The sequence below is a fragment of the Narcine bancroftii genome, chromosome 2 (assembly GCF_036971445.1).
Source record: "Narcine bancroftii isolate sNarBan1 chromosome 2, sNarBan1.hap1, whole genome shotgun sequence".
Classification (NCBI taxonomy): domain Eukaryota; kingdom Metazoa; phylum Chordata; class Chondrichthyes; order Torpediniformes; family Narcinidae; genus Narcine; species Narcine bancroftii.
Window position 1 is genome coordinate 141,849,555 of NC_091470.1, and position 18,200 is coordinate 141,867,754.

Here is an 18,200-nt window from a genome sequence, read left to right on the forward strand (position 1 = left end):
AAACCCGAAGCTTGAGGTGAGGAACTGAGATTACAATGGGCTGTAGATGACACACATAGGGAGGGAGGGGGCTACTGGAGGGGAACGAGGATGGATGGTCACTGGAACAGGAGTGGGCAGAGGTCAGAGAGGACAAGGGTGCTGGATGAATTGGGCTCACTATAATTGTGCATTTTAAAAGTGAATCTTGGGCAGTGAAGCAGTTGGAGTGCCTTGGTGTAATATCAATACATTCATTGTTCGGAGATAGGAAGCAGAGGGACTAGATCTTCCATGTGCACAAATCTTCCATCAAATCCCAGTTCCAAAACAGACGCTCTCAAACTGACCCCCCCCAAAGCATTCTGGAAGACTCAGGTTCAGCACAGCCACTGGACCATCACCTTCCTTCCCCCTCCCCCTCCCTGCAAAGATTCACCAAGCACAAGGGGTGGTTACCAGAGCAACTTGAATGCAGTTGTCAACAAGCAGCTTCAAACAGTCAGATGCAGCTTTCCCTCGCCGAGCAGAACTTCTCCGTCCATCTCCAGCAGTCGTTCGAAGTGGTGGGACGGAGAATCGTCCCTGCAGATTGCCCGCTGTTCCAGCACAGACACACAGCGACTACTTGCTGCCTCGCACACTGGGTAACCACTCGCCGAGCCGAGGTACTGAGGCATTCAGCAGGGGGCGAGTCCACCTCCTCCACATCCCTCCCACACTCCATGTGCCAAGCGGTTGCAACCCCACCCCCAATGCCTTTGTGTCCCAGACCCTCCCCTCCCACTCCGTAGCAACTGAGCCACCTATTGTGACCCTGCAGTCTGAGCTCCGTTTAATCAGAAAATCCCCACTCACTTCAGCGAGAAGATAAAACTCGAGGTTTGCAAGAGGGGGAATTTAATTTCATCCTTCACAAAGGAAGGGCAGCTGAACCCTGTCGGATCCAACACCAAAGGCAGCGCTTGCAACCCTGCTCGGTCGACCTATTTCTGTCTCTTTAAAGAAATCCCACCGCCAAACGCCACCTGGAAAGTCGCTGTAATTTCCAGGACAATTGCAAGCATTCTCCTCCCTCGCTGACGGCAGCTCCCGCAGCAACACATGGTGCCTCTGCCCAGAGCTGACTGCAGAGAGACACGGAAACCCGAGAGCGGATCTGCACGAAGCTCAAAGGGGCTGGACACCCCCACACCCCGGGGGAGGTGCAGATACCATCTCGAGTGAATCAGTCTCCGTCTGAATTCCTTTCGAGAAGCCCTGCTGACAGCCCCGAAGGATTTCGTGATCTCATTGAGGGTCTTTTTACATTTCACAATGTGTGACAAAGTTAATTAAACCCCACAATCTTTAGACAGCTGCCCTCAGCAAACTTGGAAGGTGCCCTGACATTCGTCGAGGGGCTTCGCTTTGGCTTTGCGGGTGTCGGGGGGCTAGTGACTGCTCTCCACATTGAGATGACCATAAATGGCCTCCCAATATTCCACAGGTCGCCCAGCAGAACAAACCAACTGATGCTTGCATTGTAAACACAGCACTGATTCACTGAGGCAGGCGGCCCCTGCATTTCAATAACAATAACTCGCGTTGGTGTAGCACCGCCAAGGAGGGGCCAAATCCACGGCAATTCACAGGGCGGTTGGTCTTGTGAGCCTTTTCAAAGGACAGATGGCTAAAAGCTCGGGAAACACGGAGGTTCTGACATCTATGGAGAGAGAGGGGGGGATTTAGGAAGGGAATTCCGAGCCAGGGCAGCTGCAGGCAGCATCCATTGTGCAGCGACTCATTTCAGGAGGGAACACTGCAAATCAGCCACGTGTTCCCGATAACTGGCAGCTTCTTTCCACGGGCACTCAGAAAGCTGAACGACAAGAGGAACTGCTCACACTGACCGTCCGAGACTCTCCTGTTCATGAAACTACATTTGTACATACGAAATACTTGTCCTGTACGTGTGTTATGTCTGGTTGTGTGTCTGCATGTTTTGCATCGAGGACCGGAGAACGTTGTTTTGTCAGGTTGCACTTGTACAATCGGATGACAATAAACTTGACTTGAAATCGCGGTTGCTGGAGAGGTTTTCTACACGGAGTGCTGGCCTTCACTAACCAGGGCAGAGTACAGGAGCCTGGCAGCTCTTGGTGAGGCAGCTGGAATACTAGCCTCATTTAAACGGTGTAACGCAACTAAATGCACTCAGAGAAGCACAAACACACTTTTAATAGCTTGCAATCAATGGCCAGTCGACTCAATAGTCTTCAGGTGAATTTGAAGTAAGGCGGGAAAACCAGAGTTTATATTGGGGTAGGTGGGGGTGCAACCAAAGGAAGGGCCAGCCATATGAACTACACACAGTCACTGAATTCCAGTACACTGCAACCTGGGTAACCCTCCTGGGTCCTGGTGCAATTACTGGGGCAAAGGTGCTGGAAGCATCTTTTAAAATGCAGGGGGATCGACCCATTAAATCACCAACCCAGTGATCTAAGGGGGATCCCGCTCCCCCCCCACCCCCCATGACACATCACATACTCACTGGAAGTACTACCAGATGTTCAGATCCTGGCTGCACGCAAGCGCTGGCATCACCAGAATAAGCAGGTCGGCCATTTTCATTTTCAAATCACCTGTGGACGTGACCTAGGTAAGTTTAACTGGGTTCCCTGACTACCTCTGAGGTAGGTCAGGGACCTGATTGGATTCTGACAGGGTTGACCAGATCACACCCTTTCTAACTGCTCCATAACTGGGGCGCTAACTGGGCAACCCCATTTTACATGGCAGTTTGAAAGGGCCTACTGTGAGCAGTTCCACACCATAGGAAGGACCAGATTACCCTGGAGAAGGTACAGAGGAAAATAACTAGGCTGTTGCTCAAGATGGAATTCAGCTATAAGGAGGTGCTGGACAGGGCTGGGCTTGTTTCCTTTGGTGCACAAGAGGCTGAGGGGTGTGGACATGCTAAACAATGAGAAACGTCTCCCCTTCGCAGAGATGTCGAGGTCAAAGGTGTAGGTTTAAGGTAAGGGAGAGGAGATTTAGAAGGGATTAGAGGGTGTGAGATATCTGGGGGAACTGCCTGAGGGGACAGGAGAGGCAGAGACTCTCACAGCATTGGAGCACTTCAACTCCAAAGGCAGAGAAGGCTGCAGACCCAGTGCTGGGAAATGGGGTGAGTGCAGATCCATGCTGGTGATCAGCCTGGCCATGCTGGGGAATGACTCCATGGCTAGAACTGGAGGAAAACATATCTCAGAAATGTTGCTTGGTTTGCAGGTACATCAGGCTATCCGGAAGGTAAATAGAGTGTTGGTCTTCATTGCTAGAGGGATGGAATTTAAGCGCAGGGAGGTCATGCTGCAACTGTACAAGGTACCGGTGAGGCTGCATCTGGAACTGTGTGTAGTTCTGGTCTCTTTACCCGAGGAAGGAGGTACTGGCTTTGGATGTGGTCCAGAGGAGGTTCACCAGTTTGATTCCAGAGATGAGGGGATTGGCCTTTGAGGAAATTGAGTCATTTGGGACTGTACTTGCTGTAATTTAGAAGAATGAGAGAGAATCTTATAGAAATGTATAAAATTATAAGATAGAGGTCGGTAAGTTGCTTTCATTGGTGGGGGAGACTAGAACTAGGGGGTATAGCCTGAAGATCCAGGGTGGTAGATTTAGGACAGAGATGAGGAGGAATTGCTTTTCCCAGGGGGTAGTGAACCTGTGAAATTTGCTGCCAATTGCAGCCCGGAGGTGACCTCAATGAATATATTTAAGACAACGTTGGATAGATTTTTTACAAAGTAGAAAAATTAAAGGATATGGGGAAAAGGCAGGTCGGTGGAGATGAGCCTATCATCAGATCAGCCTTAATCGCATTAAATGGCAGAGCTGGCTTGATGGGCTGGATGGCCTCCTGCTCCTATTTCTTATGTTTTTACCTAGTGATGCCCTGAAGTGCAAAGATGTTGGTGTTTTAGTCTCCTGCAGTTGAGGCAGTGGGCACAAAGTGGTCTCATCACCTCCACTGTAAACAAAGAACAGTTGCACGGTTGCCCATTCCAGGAGCATGGGTGCATTGGAGTCACACGTGATTTAGACACGCAATGCTGCGTGTCCAGAGAGGAAATGCACTGCTTTACCTGATGAGTGAACAACACAATGAAATCCAAGAAAAAACTATCAGTAACTTCCTATTTGCTGACAGGTAGCAACGATCAGCACAACCTTCCAATCCAAACAAAATCAGTCTCTTGACAGTGGCAGTGACATCTTCATTCTGCACAAAGAATTCTGCTTGCTTTTGTCAATGTGCATGTCTTGAATTTACATGAAATTCTGTTATTGCTATGTGATGAATTGAACTGTGCCATTTGGTCTATTGCCTGTTCTCCCTGCAGTATGACCAGGTTACAGGCCTTACAACAATCAACAAGGTTGCAGCGTTGAGCCAAGCCCCCAATCGATAGTCTGAACAAGGGATAAGGTCGAGCCACATCGATCGGTCAGACCTTGCTCCATTTATCAAGCTCAGCTCAGCACGACCAGCATTACTGTTCATTCTTGCATTTCCATCTGTTTCTAATCTGATCAAACACTTTTAAAAATATATACTTCAGTCTCTCCACAGGAGAGACGTGTACATAACAGTCTGATCCTTGTTCCCATTAATGGAAATAGGAAGTTGACTAGACTCATCACTGACCTTGTCTGCAATAATTTGGGTGCTGAGAGAACAGATGCAAAATGATTTGACGAGTTTGTGATGCTGGCACTGAGCTCCACTCAGACACACCCCGGGGAATTGGTGACGCGACCTGCAACATGGAGCACAAATCCCTAAAGGCTGAAGCTTCCACTCCCGTGGTTCTCAGTCCCAAAACCTAATGATAATACTGCATCCAAATGCATCACTGCCTGGGGTAGGCTCACATTGTGGTGTGGAGGTGTTGCGTATTTTAAACCCTGGGCCTGACCCTCTCACTGATACCAGTCAATCTTCTGGGGGACACATAACAAATGGATGTCCATGTTATTGTGCTCAGATCCTGGACCATAGCTCCCTTCATTTAAAGACAGTTTCTTTCCTGCTCGCATGAACCTCCCATTGGTAACAGATGATGCCTTGCAGTTTTAACTGCTCTTTTCTCAGTACCCTGCACATTGTTCCTGTAACCGTATTGTAATTTACTTTGGTTCCAACTCTACATCCTGCACTGTTAAACTTACTGGAACACCAAACCTGGTGCTCTTTAACTGACTGTAACTCCACACCCTGCTCTTTTGTTTTATCATTGCATAACCTGCTGTACTTACACAAGGGTTGACCTGCCTGGATAGCTCACAAAACAAGGCTTCTCACTGTGTCTTGGTACATGTGAAATTAAATCACTCCTGGGCTTTTTGGACAAAACTGTGGCCATTCATCAGTTTTACACAGCCTTGCAATAAACACCTGCAGGTGGGCAATCCAGGCAGGGGAGGGTGGAGGGATGAGTGAAGGGCATTGAGATTTTGGTGTGGAGAGAGGGTGATCCATCTTTCCCTTGTCCTTCAGCAGAAGCTTGGGCTGTTCAAAAGGGAGTTTGGGTCAGTCTGACTGCTGTTGTCTTGGATAGGCCCATACCAAGCAATAACGGCACTCGGACACCCTACCCTAGAAACCTTTCATTGTACATCCACTACTTCCATACCAGTCCCACTGACACCTGGTTGTGGGCAGCAGGACTCAGCAGTACCACATCTGTGGGTTTGGGGGCAAACCCCCAGTCTGTGGGTGAGGGGGTGGGAGGGGAACCCCAGTCTTATGGGTGGGAAGGAACCCCAGTCTGTAGGTGGGGTGTGAGGTTGGGGTGAACCCCCAGTCTCCAGTCAGAGGCAGAACTGGGGTTCCACAGCTGTGTCTGTCAAACACCAAGTGCTTAACTTTAATGGCATCGCGAGACTCCATGTTGTAGTCAAGATGTGGAGACACATCGGACTTGTCTGGCAGAGACAGGGTGTGGACAGTAGAGGACAGGGCAAACTTCCTGCGTCCTGGCTCTCTTTCCCACTGAGGTGCTGACTCCCATCAGAACAGGGACCGTGCACCTGATTGCTGTGCAATGGAGCAGCCGTCAAGTTCTCGGTGGGTTAGTGAGATCTGCCTGAGGCAAGGTGCAGGGATGGGCCTGGACCATCCAGGTCACAATGTAAACACCAGCAATTCCCTTTGCTCCAGACTGTTCCTGGAACAGCGGTGGCCAGGGAATTTTCCAAGCACACACGGAGGTTTTGAAAATCCCAAGCAGTCAAGCGCCATCATTAATGGATCAGCTCTGAATAAGAGTGAACTGTTTCTGGAAGCTGCAGTCCCAGGTAGTTACTCATCACCAGTCTCATACCACACTAACTAGGGATTAGCAACAGGGATTGTTTACTGGACTAAAAAAAGGAACATTATTGCAACTCACCATCTCTGCGTTTGTAGGTGATTGAAGAGGTCTTTAGTCAGCCAGATCTGTGACACCTTGTGTTCTCATTATTCACCAGTCAGAATTAATTGGCTCTTTCTGGGTCTTTCCTGCTACATTAACCCCATTAACACTGCCTCACATGTTACTGACCACAGCTCAGAGCACAGGAAGTTTGCAGAGCTTTCAGCTTGCAAGGCTGCTGCACTTTAACAAGCTCTCTTCGTACTCTTGCCTCGGGGGACTGAAGACCTGCTGGGAGTCGCCAGCCATCGGAAGCAAACGTCAGAGGGAGAGGGAGTAAGAATGTGCTTAGACACAGCCCCTTGTTAAGTAGGCGAGTTCTCCCACCTCCTCCCTGAGCCATGCTGCCATTTAACGTGCAGATTATTCACAGAAGGAAGAGACTGGAAAGGCTCTCAGGCAGAGGTTGCTCTGGTTGGCTCCCCAATGAGTCTGTCAACCAGTTAACCAAACCTGGCAGCAGCACACCAACACACACTGAGCAGACTCCACAGCCTGGGAAATCTGGGGGCGAAGTGCAGTCCTACCGACACCACACCCCTGACCAGAAGTGCAGTAGAAGTCTTGTGTTTTCTATGGCAGTTCAGGCAGGATCCACAGTTGGTGTTCTGAGTTGAAACGTCTACAATCTATCGCCTTCCCCATTCTGTCTGACTCGCTGAGTTCCAGCATTGGGAGACTTGTTTATCTGCACGTTCTGCATTTTAGGAAACCCAGACGTAAAACAGGGAAGTCTGCAGACACAGACACCATGGTTGAAGCCAAAATCCGATACTGGAGAAACTCAGCAAGTCAAACATTGTCCTTTATACAACAAATGGACATCAGCAACATTTCGGCTTGAGCTCTCCATCAAGGTATGAGTTTGGGGGCCTGCCTTACATATTATTCGTACCATGAAGGAGGGCTCAAGCCCGAAATGTTGGTTATGTACATTTGCTGTATAAAGGACACTGTTTGACCTGCTGAGTTTCTCCAGCATTATTTTAACTTCAGGAAAACCAGTGGTAGGTGAGAACAAAGGGAACCCATTGCACACATAAAAAACTATCCACTGGAGGAACTGGGTGTGTCGAGTAGCACCAGTGGGAAGAAAGGAAATATTGAGGTTTCATAGAAAATTGAACATTATAGCACAGTACAGGCCCTTCGACCCACAAAGTTCTGGCAACCCATATAAATCTACTAAAACCCTCCCTATCTTGTAACCCTCTATTTTTATTTCATTCAGGTGTCTAAGAGTCTCTTAAATGCCCCCAATGTTTTAGGCTCCACCACCATCTCTGGCAAGGCATTCCAGGCCCCTTCAACTCTCTGTGTTAAAAAAAACTTACCCCTGATGTCTCCCCTAAACTTCCCTCCCTTCACTTTGCACATGTATCCTCTGGTATTTGCCATGCACATCCTGGGAAAAAGGTGCTGGGTGCCCACCCTATTTACACCTTTCATCCTTCTTTGCTCCAAAGAAAAAAGCCCTAGTTCTGCTAACCTTGCATCATAAGACTTGTTTCCAAATCCAGGCACCATTCTGGTAAATCTCCCCTGTACTTTCTCCACAGCTTCCACTTCCTTCCTATAATGAGGTAACCAGAACTGAACACAATATTCCAAGTGCGGTCTCACTATACATGACCTCTCCACTCCTGAACTCAATCCCCCTATTAATGGAGCCCAGCATCCCATATAATTCCTTAACTATCCTATCAACCTGAGCAGCGACCTTGTGAGATCTATGGATTTGGAACCCAAGGTCCCTTTGTTCTTCCACATTATTATTTATCTGACCATTAACCCTAACCCTACTGGCTTGACCTTCCAAAATGCATCACCTGACACTTACCTGGATTGAACTCCATCTGCCACTTTTCTGCCCAACTCTGTATCCTGACGATATCCTGCTGCAAACTATGACAGCCTTTGACCCTATCCACAACCCCTCCAACCTTCATATCATCTTCAAACTTACTGAGCCTTCACCAAGACAGTGGGGAGAGGACTGGTACAAGACCAGGGTTGGTGTTTAGACAGGGTACACTAGGTCATTCCCCTTGATGAAGGCATCTGACCTGCCGCGCTACCACTGATGCTGTTTAAGTTCCTCCCGCACAGTGTGCTTTGCTCCAGATTTCAGTGGCCAGAGACTCCCACGTGGCCACGTTTTCCAGCATTTTCACTGCTTGGAGCGTGTGGGTGGGCAGGAAACTGTTGCCACAGTACGTTAATTATCTGAGCAACAGAGAAGTCCAAAAACAAAATCCTTCAGATGCTGCAAACCTGAAGTAAAACCAAAATTATGGTAGGTCAGGCCGCAGTGATAGAGGGTGGTAGTTCAGGACTGGCTTCAATATTGTCCAGGACATTGGGAAGATCTCCTCCCCTGCCCTCTCAGAACACATAACGAATCCCAGCATCGTTGTGGAGAAGAGGTGAGAGTAAGAAACCCTTACTTCAACGTGGGGGTCAAGTTACTATTACATGTACTAAGTGATGGTTTGTTTTGTGAGCAGACCAGAGAACATCACATACATTGTACAAGAAGACACAGAACAGGAGTTACAGATAGAGATCTGCTACAGCAGAGCAAAGGCCAGAGAATTTTACTATAGTGAGGTTTATTCAGTAGTCTGATGGCAGCAGGAAAGAAACAGCCCTTGGAGGAGGAGGAGGTTGGGACAGAAGATGAAAGAGACAGGGTTTGTGGTGGGGAGGAGGGGGTTTATGGTGAGGGGAGGGGGTTTAGAGGGGTATGGGAACAATGTTTTCACAGAGGATGGGTGGATCTGGAGAAGGTAGACCCAGAGTCACTACAACATTTAGTAACGTGAATTGACATGGCACAGAAGGTTCCAGAACTGACACTGATAAATGGGATTGGTGTCAGTGGGTCCGATGATCTGCAAGGATGGGATGGGCTGAAGATCCTTTCCTTGAGCTGTTTGAATGGACAAATCTGAGAAGCTCTTCAACTCTCACCTCACCCAGTGAACCAGAGCACGTTCCATCAGCGTCAAGAGAGAAACGATTCCGTGACAGCTCACAGCCCTGCCAGAGTCCAGAGCTCTGGGGTGTCAGAGCTGATCTATACAGAGATTTTGCTGGCTACTTGGGCAGGAGATGTTCCCAGGGAGAGGGAAGGAGAGCAAGAGTGAGAACTTTAACATGGCCATTGGTCGTTCCTTGAACTGGAAAGAAAGAGTTGCCTTCTATCAGATAACAGAAAGAATTCGAGGGGATGCAGCAATTATCCCAGTGTGTTTTGGTGTGCGTTTGTTTAATGAGCTATTCCAGCCTTCCTGGGGCTCCAGACCTCTAATCCCCCTTGACAGTGTCAGCAAAGCTGTCTGCGCACATCACTGTTCAGGATTAAGAGCGGCAGCAGCTCCGGGTCATGTTGAAGGAATGAAAAGGTTTTCACTTCGTAGCCATTCAATGCTGAACTTCCAGCCAGGGTCCATCTGAACCAGGCAGGGGTGTCTCAGTGCACCAGCACCCAAACTAAAATCCAGAGAAAGGGGAATTGTCGCAGACTAATTCTGCGATCCTTCAATCAACTTTGCATCTCAGAACAGATGATTAGCACCATGTTATCAAGCTAAACACTGGTGTTCAAAGTTTTAGCCCTCAGCAAAATTTTTCTCCAGAACTTTGCCCAAAATTCTCTGGCAGAAGTTTGACGGGAGAGCCACTAGGTGTTGGTTTCATGACTGGAAAAGCGAGTTAGACATAGGGTGTGGGTCTAACACAACTAGTTTGGCTGCATTAAGAAAACTAAGCAGTTTTAGTTTTTCAGATAAGATGAGATGTGGTTATTGTTAAATACAAAATTATAACATCCATATGCTCTGAAATCCTCGATGTAGAGGCAGTAAGATTGCTGGGAGTGATGAGATGTGTATTTCACTCAGAAGATGGTCCTTATTTGGGAACGAGCTGCTTCATTCCAGAAGCATTCTAGTGACCCTTCCAACACTCCCTCTGCCGCAAGTATTGGGAGAAGAGCTGGAAAGTCAAGCCAGGTGCAGACTCACACGGCCTTTCAAAGCAGTACAAGACGCTCTCAAACCCTGCTGCGATCAAGGCCAACGTTTCATGGTGGGGGTTAAACAGAAACCCAAGAAGTTGATGTTAATGCCATCCAGTTGGAGGGAGCCCAGTCGGCTTTTGTTCCTCCAATTGTGGGTGGCAGTGTATGAGACTATGGACAGACACATCAGTAAATGAATGGGACGGGGAAATGAAATGGGTGGTCACTGGGAGATCTACGTTCTTGCAGCGGACCGAGCCGAGGTACACAACAAAGTGATCTCCCAGTCTGCACCCAGACTCTCTGATGTAGAGGAAGACAAGGGAAGCTCAGCACGGTTAAGATCAGCTGTAATTTCTGCTCTACACAGGAGGGGTGAGGGATTAATGTGCCACTGAGCTCAAATTGACAAGTAAAGCCTCTGGAGATGCATCACAACACGAGCCGGACCTCTGGCAGGTCAACCTCATTGGAGAGGCAAATGGCCATGTTAAAGTTCTCACTCTTGCTCTCCTTCCCTCTCCCTGGGAACATCTCCTGCCCAAGTAGCCAGCAAAATCTCTGTATAGATCAGCTCTGACACCCCAGAGCTCTGGACTCTGGCAGGGCTGTGAGCTGTCACGGAATCATTTCTCTCCTGACGCTGATGGAACGTGCTCTGGTTCAGTGGGTGAGGTGAGAGTTGAAGAGCTTCCCCTCAGTATGACTGGGCAAGATCAACAGGGAGGGAGATATCCCACCCCTTCTCCCACCACCAGCATTCTTCACCAAGGCACTGCTAGCATTTGTTCAAGTCTTCCTTAAAAAGCAACATCTCTGCAGGTCAACGTTCCCTCAGTGCTGCATGGGATTATCAGTCTACATACACTCTGTGATACTGTGTCCGGGATAGGGACCGCGCCCACAAGTCTATAACACAGACGCAAAGAAGTCAGCCACTCAGCCACAGAGAAATTGTCACATCCTTACAACTCAGACGATCAAGCCACGAAGGCACATAGAAAGCACCTAAAATATTCTCACTTTTCCTCAGCAAAACTAGTTGATTAGAAGCGTTGTCGTTCCTGAGAGGCAGTGATTAGATTGGTGGGAGTGCTAGCTGCAACATTTTGAAACAAGTGTTCCTGGGGTAGATGAATACAATAATTCAAGCACCTCTGCATTCCACCAAAACCAGAGTCCTTAAATTGTGGAGAACATTGCAAATGTCATTGTTAAATGCTGGGGTGCCTTCTTCAAAATAACCCAGTTGGGGTTTCTTATAAACATCCAGCTCGGTAACACTGCCACCCAGTTGGTACATTTTGGATGGTGGGAGGAAACTGGGCCTCCCCCCCCTCCCCCCGGGGAAAACCCACGCAGACACGGGGAGAATGTACAAACTCCTTACAGACAGCGTGGGATTCGAACTGATCACTGGCGCTGCAACAGTGTTGCACTAACTGCTATCCCAACCATGCTAGGAGAAGTACTCAGCCCAGTATTTTGCTTACATTCAGTCATTTTAAATAGAAAATAGAATATTTAACAGCAGGTTAAAGCGATTAAAACATTTCACTAATCTTAATTTTAAAAAGATCGGGAACAAATAGAAAAGCTGTAAAACTGCAAATGCTGTTTATATCCAATGTAAAAATAGAAAATACTGAATTGCTCAACATGTCCACAGTGTTGGTGGAAATTAGTGGCCTCCAGGATACAGACAGGGGAGGGGGAAAGAGAGTCAAAGAACTTCAAAGGCAGGTTAGAAGACAAAAGGCCAGTTCATAAGCCTTGCCTGTACAGGAATTCCTTCCAACACCATCCCTCCTCTTCCTTACAGCCTCTCCTTTCAGTCAGCCACCTCGATCGATCTCTCTGCACCCCTTTTTCCACAACTTCTACAGGGGCACTACCAAGAGCAGACTTGCTGGGTGCATCACAGGGTGGGACGGGAGCTGCTCTGCTCAACGTCGAGAGAATCTGCAGAAGGTGGTGAATGCAGCCTTGAACATTGCACAGACATCCTCCCCTCCATGGACTCCCGTTGCCTGGGAAAGACAGCCAACATGGAAGGAACCATCACAGGCTGGACACACTCCCTCCCCCATCGGGGAAATGTGAAACTCTCCTAAGGATTGTTTCTTCCCTGCAGCCATCAGGCTCCTGAGTGAGCCCCTTATCAGTGCTCTCATTCTGCCATGGCTTGGTGCCAGTTGTTTTTTTTTCATTAGAATCCCACACTCTGTAACCTGTCTAAATGTATAAATGTTAGAGCTAAGTTGCTTGCAGAAGAACTCCCTCTATCTGTACCACGAGGTGGCTGGCAATGGGGACCATTGGGTATGCAAGGCTGTACCCTACCTGTGGTGATGAGGGGGTGGGTGCTGACAGGGGTGGTGCTGTGGGCCACACTGATGCCTCTGCCATCCGAGCTGCTCACAGTGCTGGCCTCTGCCTTCTTCCCACTCTCCGACATGCCCTCGGGCACTCCTCCCTTGCTGCCTGCGCCAGGCACTGCACCCACTGCTTTACACTGCGTGGCACTGGTGGTCTGCACAGCTGGCGTGCTTGCTTTCAAAGTGACGCTCTGCAGTTGAGGCTGCACTGCTGCTGCACTCTGCTGGCCTCGGATCGCTAAATTCTGCACCTGGTTGTGGGAAAGAATGCATCGGAAATCATCGGTGTTAACCAATGGCAAGTTATCACCTCAAAATGTTGACAAGATTGTGCCTTGACCAAGCCTTTCTTATTGGAACATTTTAAAAAATTATGGTTTTTTGTAGATTTATTCGCTGATGACTTTGGAACAACTTTCTAACAATTTTCCATGCACGCATTTTTTTAGATATCTACAGATGTACAGAAACGTCTAATTATCTAACATTACAACAACCAGATTTACCTGACACTTTGTTCCAGTTAAACCCCTTTCAGAAGAGTTTAATTGGTACTATTTATTCTCTTGTATTAAGTTGAGATCAGTCCCCATGGATAAGATATGCAAACATGGGAATCAGAACTTCATCTAACATCATCTCTTGAAACATGGGGAAGAATTATTAGACTAGTTAATACTTCATTTTGTGCATGTCATTCTTTAATACAGTGTAAAATAGTTCCTAGAGCTTCTATGACTAAAGATAAACTAGCTTACATCTTTCCTAATACGAGGTGGCTTTATTGACTCGTATGTTTTGGTTCTGTGTTAGAAAAATTTTGGAAAGATATTTTTAAAACCCTGTCAATGATCCTGGTTATTTAATGACAACTGATCCCCTTCACTGCTCTTTTTGGAATTACAGCTGTAGGTTGTTTACCTACTTCTGCAGATTGAGTTATAGTGGAAGAGCCGTTTTACTGAAATGGAAAGACTCTGATTCTCCTAATTTATTTCAATGGGTTTCTCATGTCTTTCGTAAACCTAGAAAAAAAATCAGAAGTCATACTTTAGATATAACGACTAAAGTTGAAGAAAGGTGGAAACCATTGATGACTTTCATGGGTAATAAATGGCGTTAATCTAGAAATTAACTCTTCCTTTCCTTTCCAGATGTAATATAATTCTCGCCATTTTTGTTATCTATAGGTGTGGACCAGAGTGATGTCTTCCTCGGGGTAGGTCACTCAGTTGTTTTTTTTTATTTTATTTTTTTTAGATTGTTTGGGGGTTTTTATATATATTAAAAATATTTCTTTATCTTTGTTTCCTTTTTTAGGAGAATTACTTCTAATATGTCCCATTTTCACTCTTTGGAATTTAGATCTGATACTTATACAATGTAGACTTGCATATCCCATTCGAATTGTGTTATTTCTATTCTCCTTGTACTGAGTAAAATATGAAATGTTAATGAAGTTTGTTCAAAAAAACACGTGACCTTCAAACTCAAAACAATAGCTGGGTAAATTTAAACAAAGAAGACTGAAGCCAGCAGAGTGAACATGGATTCTCATGCAGTGACAGCTCACGGGGCTGGTGAACACAGATCCTCACACAGTGACACACTCACAGGAAACATGGATCCTCACAGTGACACGCTCACGGGGCTGGTGAACACAGATCCTCACACAGTGACACACTCACAGGAAACATGGATCCTCACAGTGACACGCTCACGGGGCTGGTGAACACAGATCCTCACACAGTGACACACTCACAGGAAACATGGATCCTCACAGTGACACGCTCACGGGGCTGGTGAACACAGATCCTCACACAGTGACACACTCACAGGAAACATGGATCCTCACAGTGACAGCTCACGGGGCTGGTGAACACAGATCCTCACACAGTGACACACTCACAGGAAACATGGATCCTCACACAGTGACACGCTCACGGGGCTGGTGAACACAGATCCTCACACAGTGACACATTCACAGGAAACATGGATCCTCACAGTGACACGCTCACGGGGCTGGTGAACACAGATCCTCACACAGTGACACACTCACAGGAAACATGGATCCTCACAGTGACACGCTCACGGGGCTGGTGAACATGGATCCTAACACAGTGACACACTCACGGGCTGGTGAACATGGATCCTCACACAGTGACACGCTCACGGGGCTGGTGAACACGGATCCTCACGAAGTGACATGTTCATGGGGCTGGTGCTGCAATATCGATGGGCGAACCGCGACACACACTGCACCGTCCTGACAGTGTATAATGGTTGAGTTGCTGAGGGAAGGGGAAATGTTTCCACAAACCCCTGCCCAATTAGCTCATTCCCCACAGCCACCTCCACACCAACCCCAACCTCTGTACTCCCTCAGCCAAGGCATAATCCTGGTGATCTGTGTGTGGGGGGGGGTGGGGGGGGGGCGGAAAGCGATGGCATGCGCGGGGGGGGGGGGGGGAGAGATGGCAGGTGCGCGGAGGGGGAGACGGCAGGCGCTCGAGGAAGAGACAACAGATGTGGGGTAGATGGCTACCACAATCCATACACCCCATGTCTACTGTGCAGTCAACTTCACAGAGCCTGCCACATGCTCGCCAAACTCCAGCGAGCAGCACTCTTGAACACATTGAAAGACCCTGACTGCACGTCTCCATGGATTGGGGCAGGATCTTGACAACAGCGCTGTATATTGAAGACCAGTGCCAGGGAGGTGATGGGCAGGCACGACATTGAAGGGAGGGTTTTTTTCCGACATCCACAGCCCCGATGCTGCCCACCCATTCCCACGAAGCTAAGGATGATGCAGCAGACCAGAGCCCTGCGGTACAGGGGTACGACTGAGAACTGACCTGTGAGACGGCCGACTGCTGGTTGCCTGAAGACACGGTGACCTCTGGTTGCACGGCAGCCACGGTGGCAGTGGGCGTGAAGATGAGCTGGGGGGACAAAGGAACAGCACGTCCTAGGGTCCTAGCTACTTGCACAAGGTTACTTTGTTGTGCCTGAAAATTACATGAAACGTGTTGCCTTTTACCTTATCAAAAGGTACCTCAGCAAAACAGCACACAGGTCCGGTGGGGTGGCTAACGCATCTCAGCAGGGATACAGTGGTCAGCAGGCATGTACTGGGCTCCAGGGCCTGCCAGAGTCCGGTCGTGACCGGGGCTGGGAAGTGGGTGGGGTCAATGAAAATCACTAACTACTCTGTCAAACAATCATTGTTTCTTCATGCAATTGTCTGGCTTAATTACATTCTCCCTGATGATGGGGGATTGGCCCCTCTCGACTATCCGCTCCCACACATGAGGTGGGTGCAGAGGAGCTCACGGAGGCCTCACCTCAGAGTTTCTCTCTCTGCATGTGACTGCACATCTCCACGTGCACACGCCAGTTCCTCAGTGCATGTGCCTGTGTTTCAGTGTACACGTCTACAAACAAGGAAACTATTTGTGATTGGCACATGTGTGTAACTATGCAGCACGCTGGAAGTTAGAGGGAGTGTGTGTGTGTTAATGCACGTGCGTGTGTTAGTATGTGTGAGTGCATTAACATGCATGTGATAACAGGTGTGTGTTCACGTTAATGTGCATGTATACATTTGTTTTAACATGTGTGGGTGTGTATCTGGGCACGTGTGCATTACAATTCCAAGAGTGCTTGTTATCAACTGCCTTCGAGCTGTTACATGTTATAAATAACCTGTTCTGATTATCTGCTGCCAACTTGAGTTGTCCAACTAAACAAGTTGCCTAATAGTTAACCAATTATGCCCCATTATTGATGAAATAACTGAATTGAAAAAGGCCACGTCTCTCTCAAGGCAACTCCCCAATGACCTCCCTGTTCCGATTAGCCCCTCAAGGAATATCCTGTGCAGATTGGATTCATTGCACCATGCCGATTGGAATGGAAGTTTGGCCGTCCAGGGAGGAAACAAATGCCCCAAGCTGGAGGCGCAGCGGAAGAATAATAATTGGTTCCCCAAAGGATGATCAAAAGGGATCAAAGGTTATGGAGAGACATTGAAGTCAGTGTGGATAAATTAATCTACAAAGGAAGCAAAGCGTGTGGCAGGCAGGTACTGTGATTAATCACCACTAGGGTTGCCTGTTGCCCTTTAGGCAGATACACCTTTGCCATCATTCCACGAACTGATCACTTGTAGTGGTGAGCACCAACTTACCATCTGTGCCCGAAGGTACATCTGTGCCTGACTGGCAGTCAGACCAGAGCTGCTCGAGTTCCCTAGCAGAACAGCTTGCTGAGCGATGCCTGTGGCTCCAGCGGAGTTCACACTCTGTGCACGGCTGATTAACTGTGCCGCAGCAGGGGATGAGGCCAGGTTAATCTGGATCAAAAGGAACAGAACGCTGACAGTTAACGGTTTAAACACACAACGCGCTGCAGAGCTACCACTGCCTCTAGAACAACCACTGTGAACACAGTGTTTAACCCTTTCCCCACAGACAGCAGTGTGTACCTCCCACCGCCACCTCCGGCCCCCACCACTCCTACCCTCTCTCTCCTCCTCTCCCCCAGCCTGCTTCTCTAATTCCATCCTCCCTCTCCTACTCTCACCTCCCCCCATTCTTCCTCCCCCAGGAGTACCCTTCCCCCCCCCCAACCCTTCCTCTCCCATATCCACTCTCCCTCACTCACCCTTCCTCTCCCACATCCACTCTTCCCCCACCCACCCCTAAATCATTTTGCGTGTCGATTTATTATGACATGCACGTTGCTGGCTGTGTCCTTCTCTAACCACCACGAGCTGTGCGGGTGATCATGCAGTCAGCTGTCGTCCACATTGGGCAACGACAGTGGGGAGCAATTCAGTTCAGGAGTGAGATAAGACTGAGCTGGGGAAAAGCTGAGCCTGAGGAAGCCTGACCACTCCTCAGAAGCAGTTTCCAGGGGGCTGGGAAGTGGTGAAGCAACTAAAACAATTGGGATGTCAATGAGGACAGGCTCAGGGGATGTCCCCAGGGAGAAGTGATGGGATCTGCACTCTGTGTCTAGAGTAAACTGGTCTGCAGGAGGTCCAACATCCAGGGCCATCAGGAGGCCCAATCCTGACAGGAGAAAACTGGAACCCCCTCCCTCCACATGTCACAGGGTCGTGCTCCAGTGTGAGGTGTTTTGTACCTTCACACCAGGCAGTGATTAACATCTCGTCTGTGACTCAGAACCCCACCTGGCAGTGGGCTTCACTTGCTTTGTGGATCCATCCTGCTGCTCAGAGTACAGCTGTGTCACCCGTAATAACAGCAATGAGAGGGAGCTACCCTCCTGTAGAGGACTGAACGGTCTGGGACACAAAGCAGCCGGGATGTCTGCCCCACC

General features: G+C 48.5%; 1 protein-coding gene and 1 long non-coding RNA gene across 12 annotated transcripts in view; one reads left to right on the forward strand and one right to left on the reverse strand.

The window, feature by feature from the left end:
• The window catches only part of LOC138754277 (polyhomeotic-like protein 2), a 227,968-nt gene that overhangs the window by 31,214 nt on the left and 178,554 nt on the right, over positions 1-18,200 (reverse strand). For 9 of the 11 annotated variants that reach the window (XM_069918297.1, XM_069918296.1, XM_069918295.1 and 6 more), the window contains 3 exons: positions 17,044-17,208; positions 15,710-15,862; positions 12,814-13,099 (listed from right to left, as the gene is read on the reverse strand). In XM_069918297.1, coding sequence (XP_069774398.1) covers positions 12,814-13,099; positions 15,710-15,862; positions 17,044-17,208 — 604 coding nt within the window. Of the gene's footprint in view, positions 1-12,813; positions 13,100-15,709; positions 15,863-17,043; positions 17,209-18,200 lie in introns of those variants that run through there. The other 2 variants (XM_069918298.1, XM_069918301.1) reach the window with 2 other exon arrangements.
• LOC138754287 (uncharacterized) lies at positions 468-14,311 on the forward strand. Its single transcript, XR_011351628.1, has 3 exons — positions 468-647; positions 14,039-14,067; positions 14,169-14,311. It is a non-coding gene; the product is annotated as an uncharacterized lncRNA (long non-coding RNA).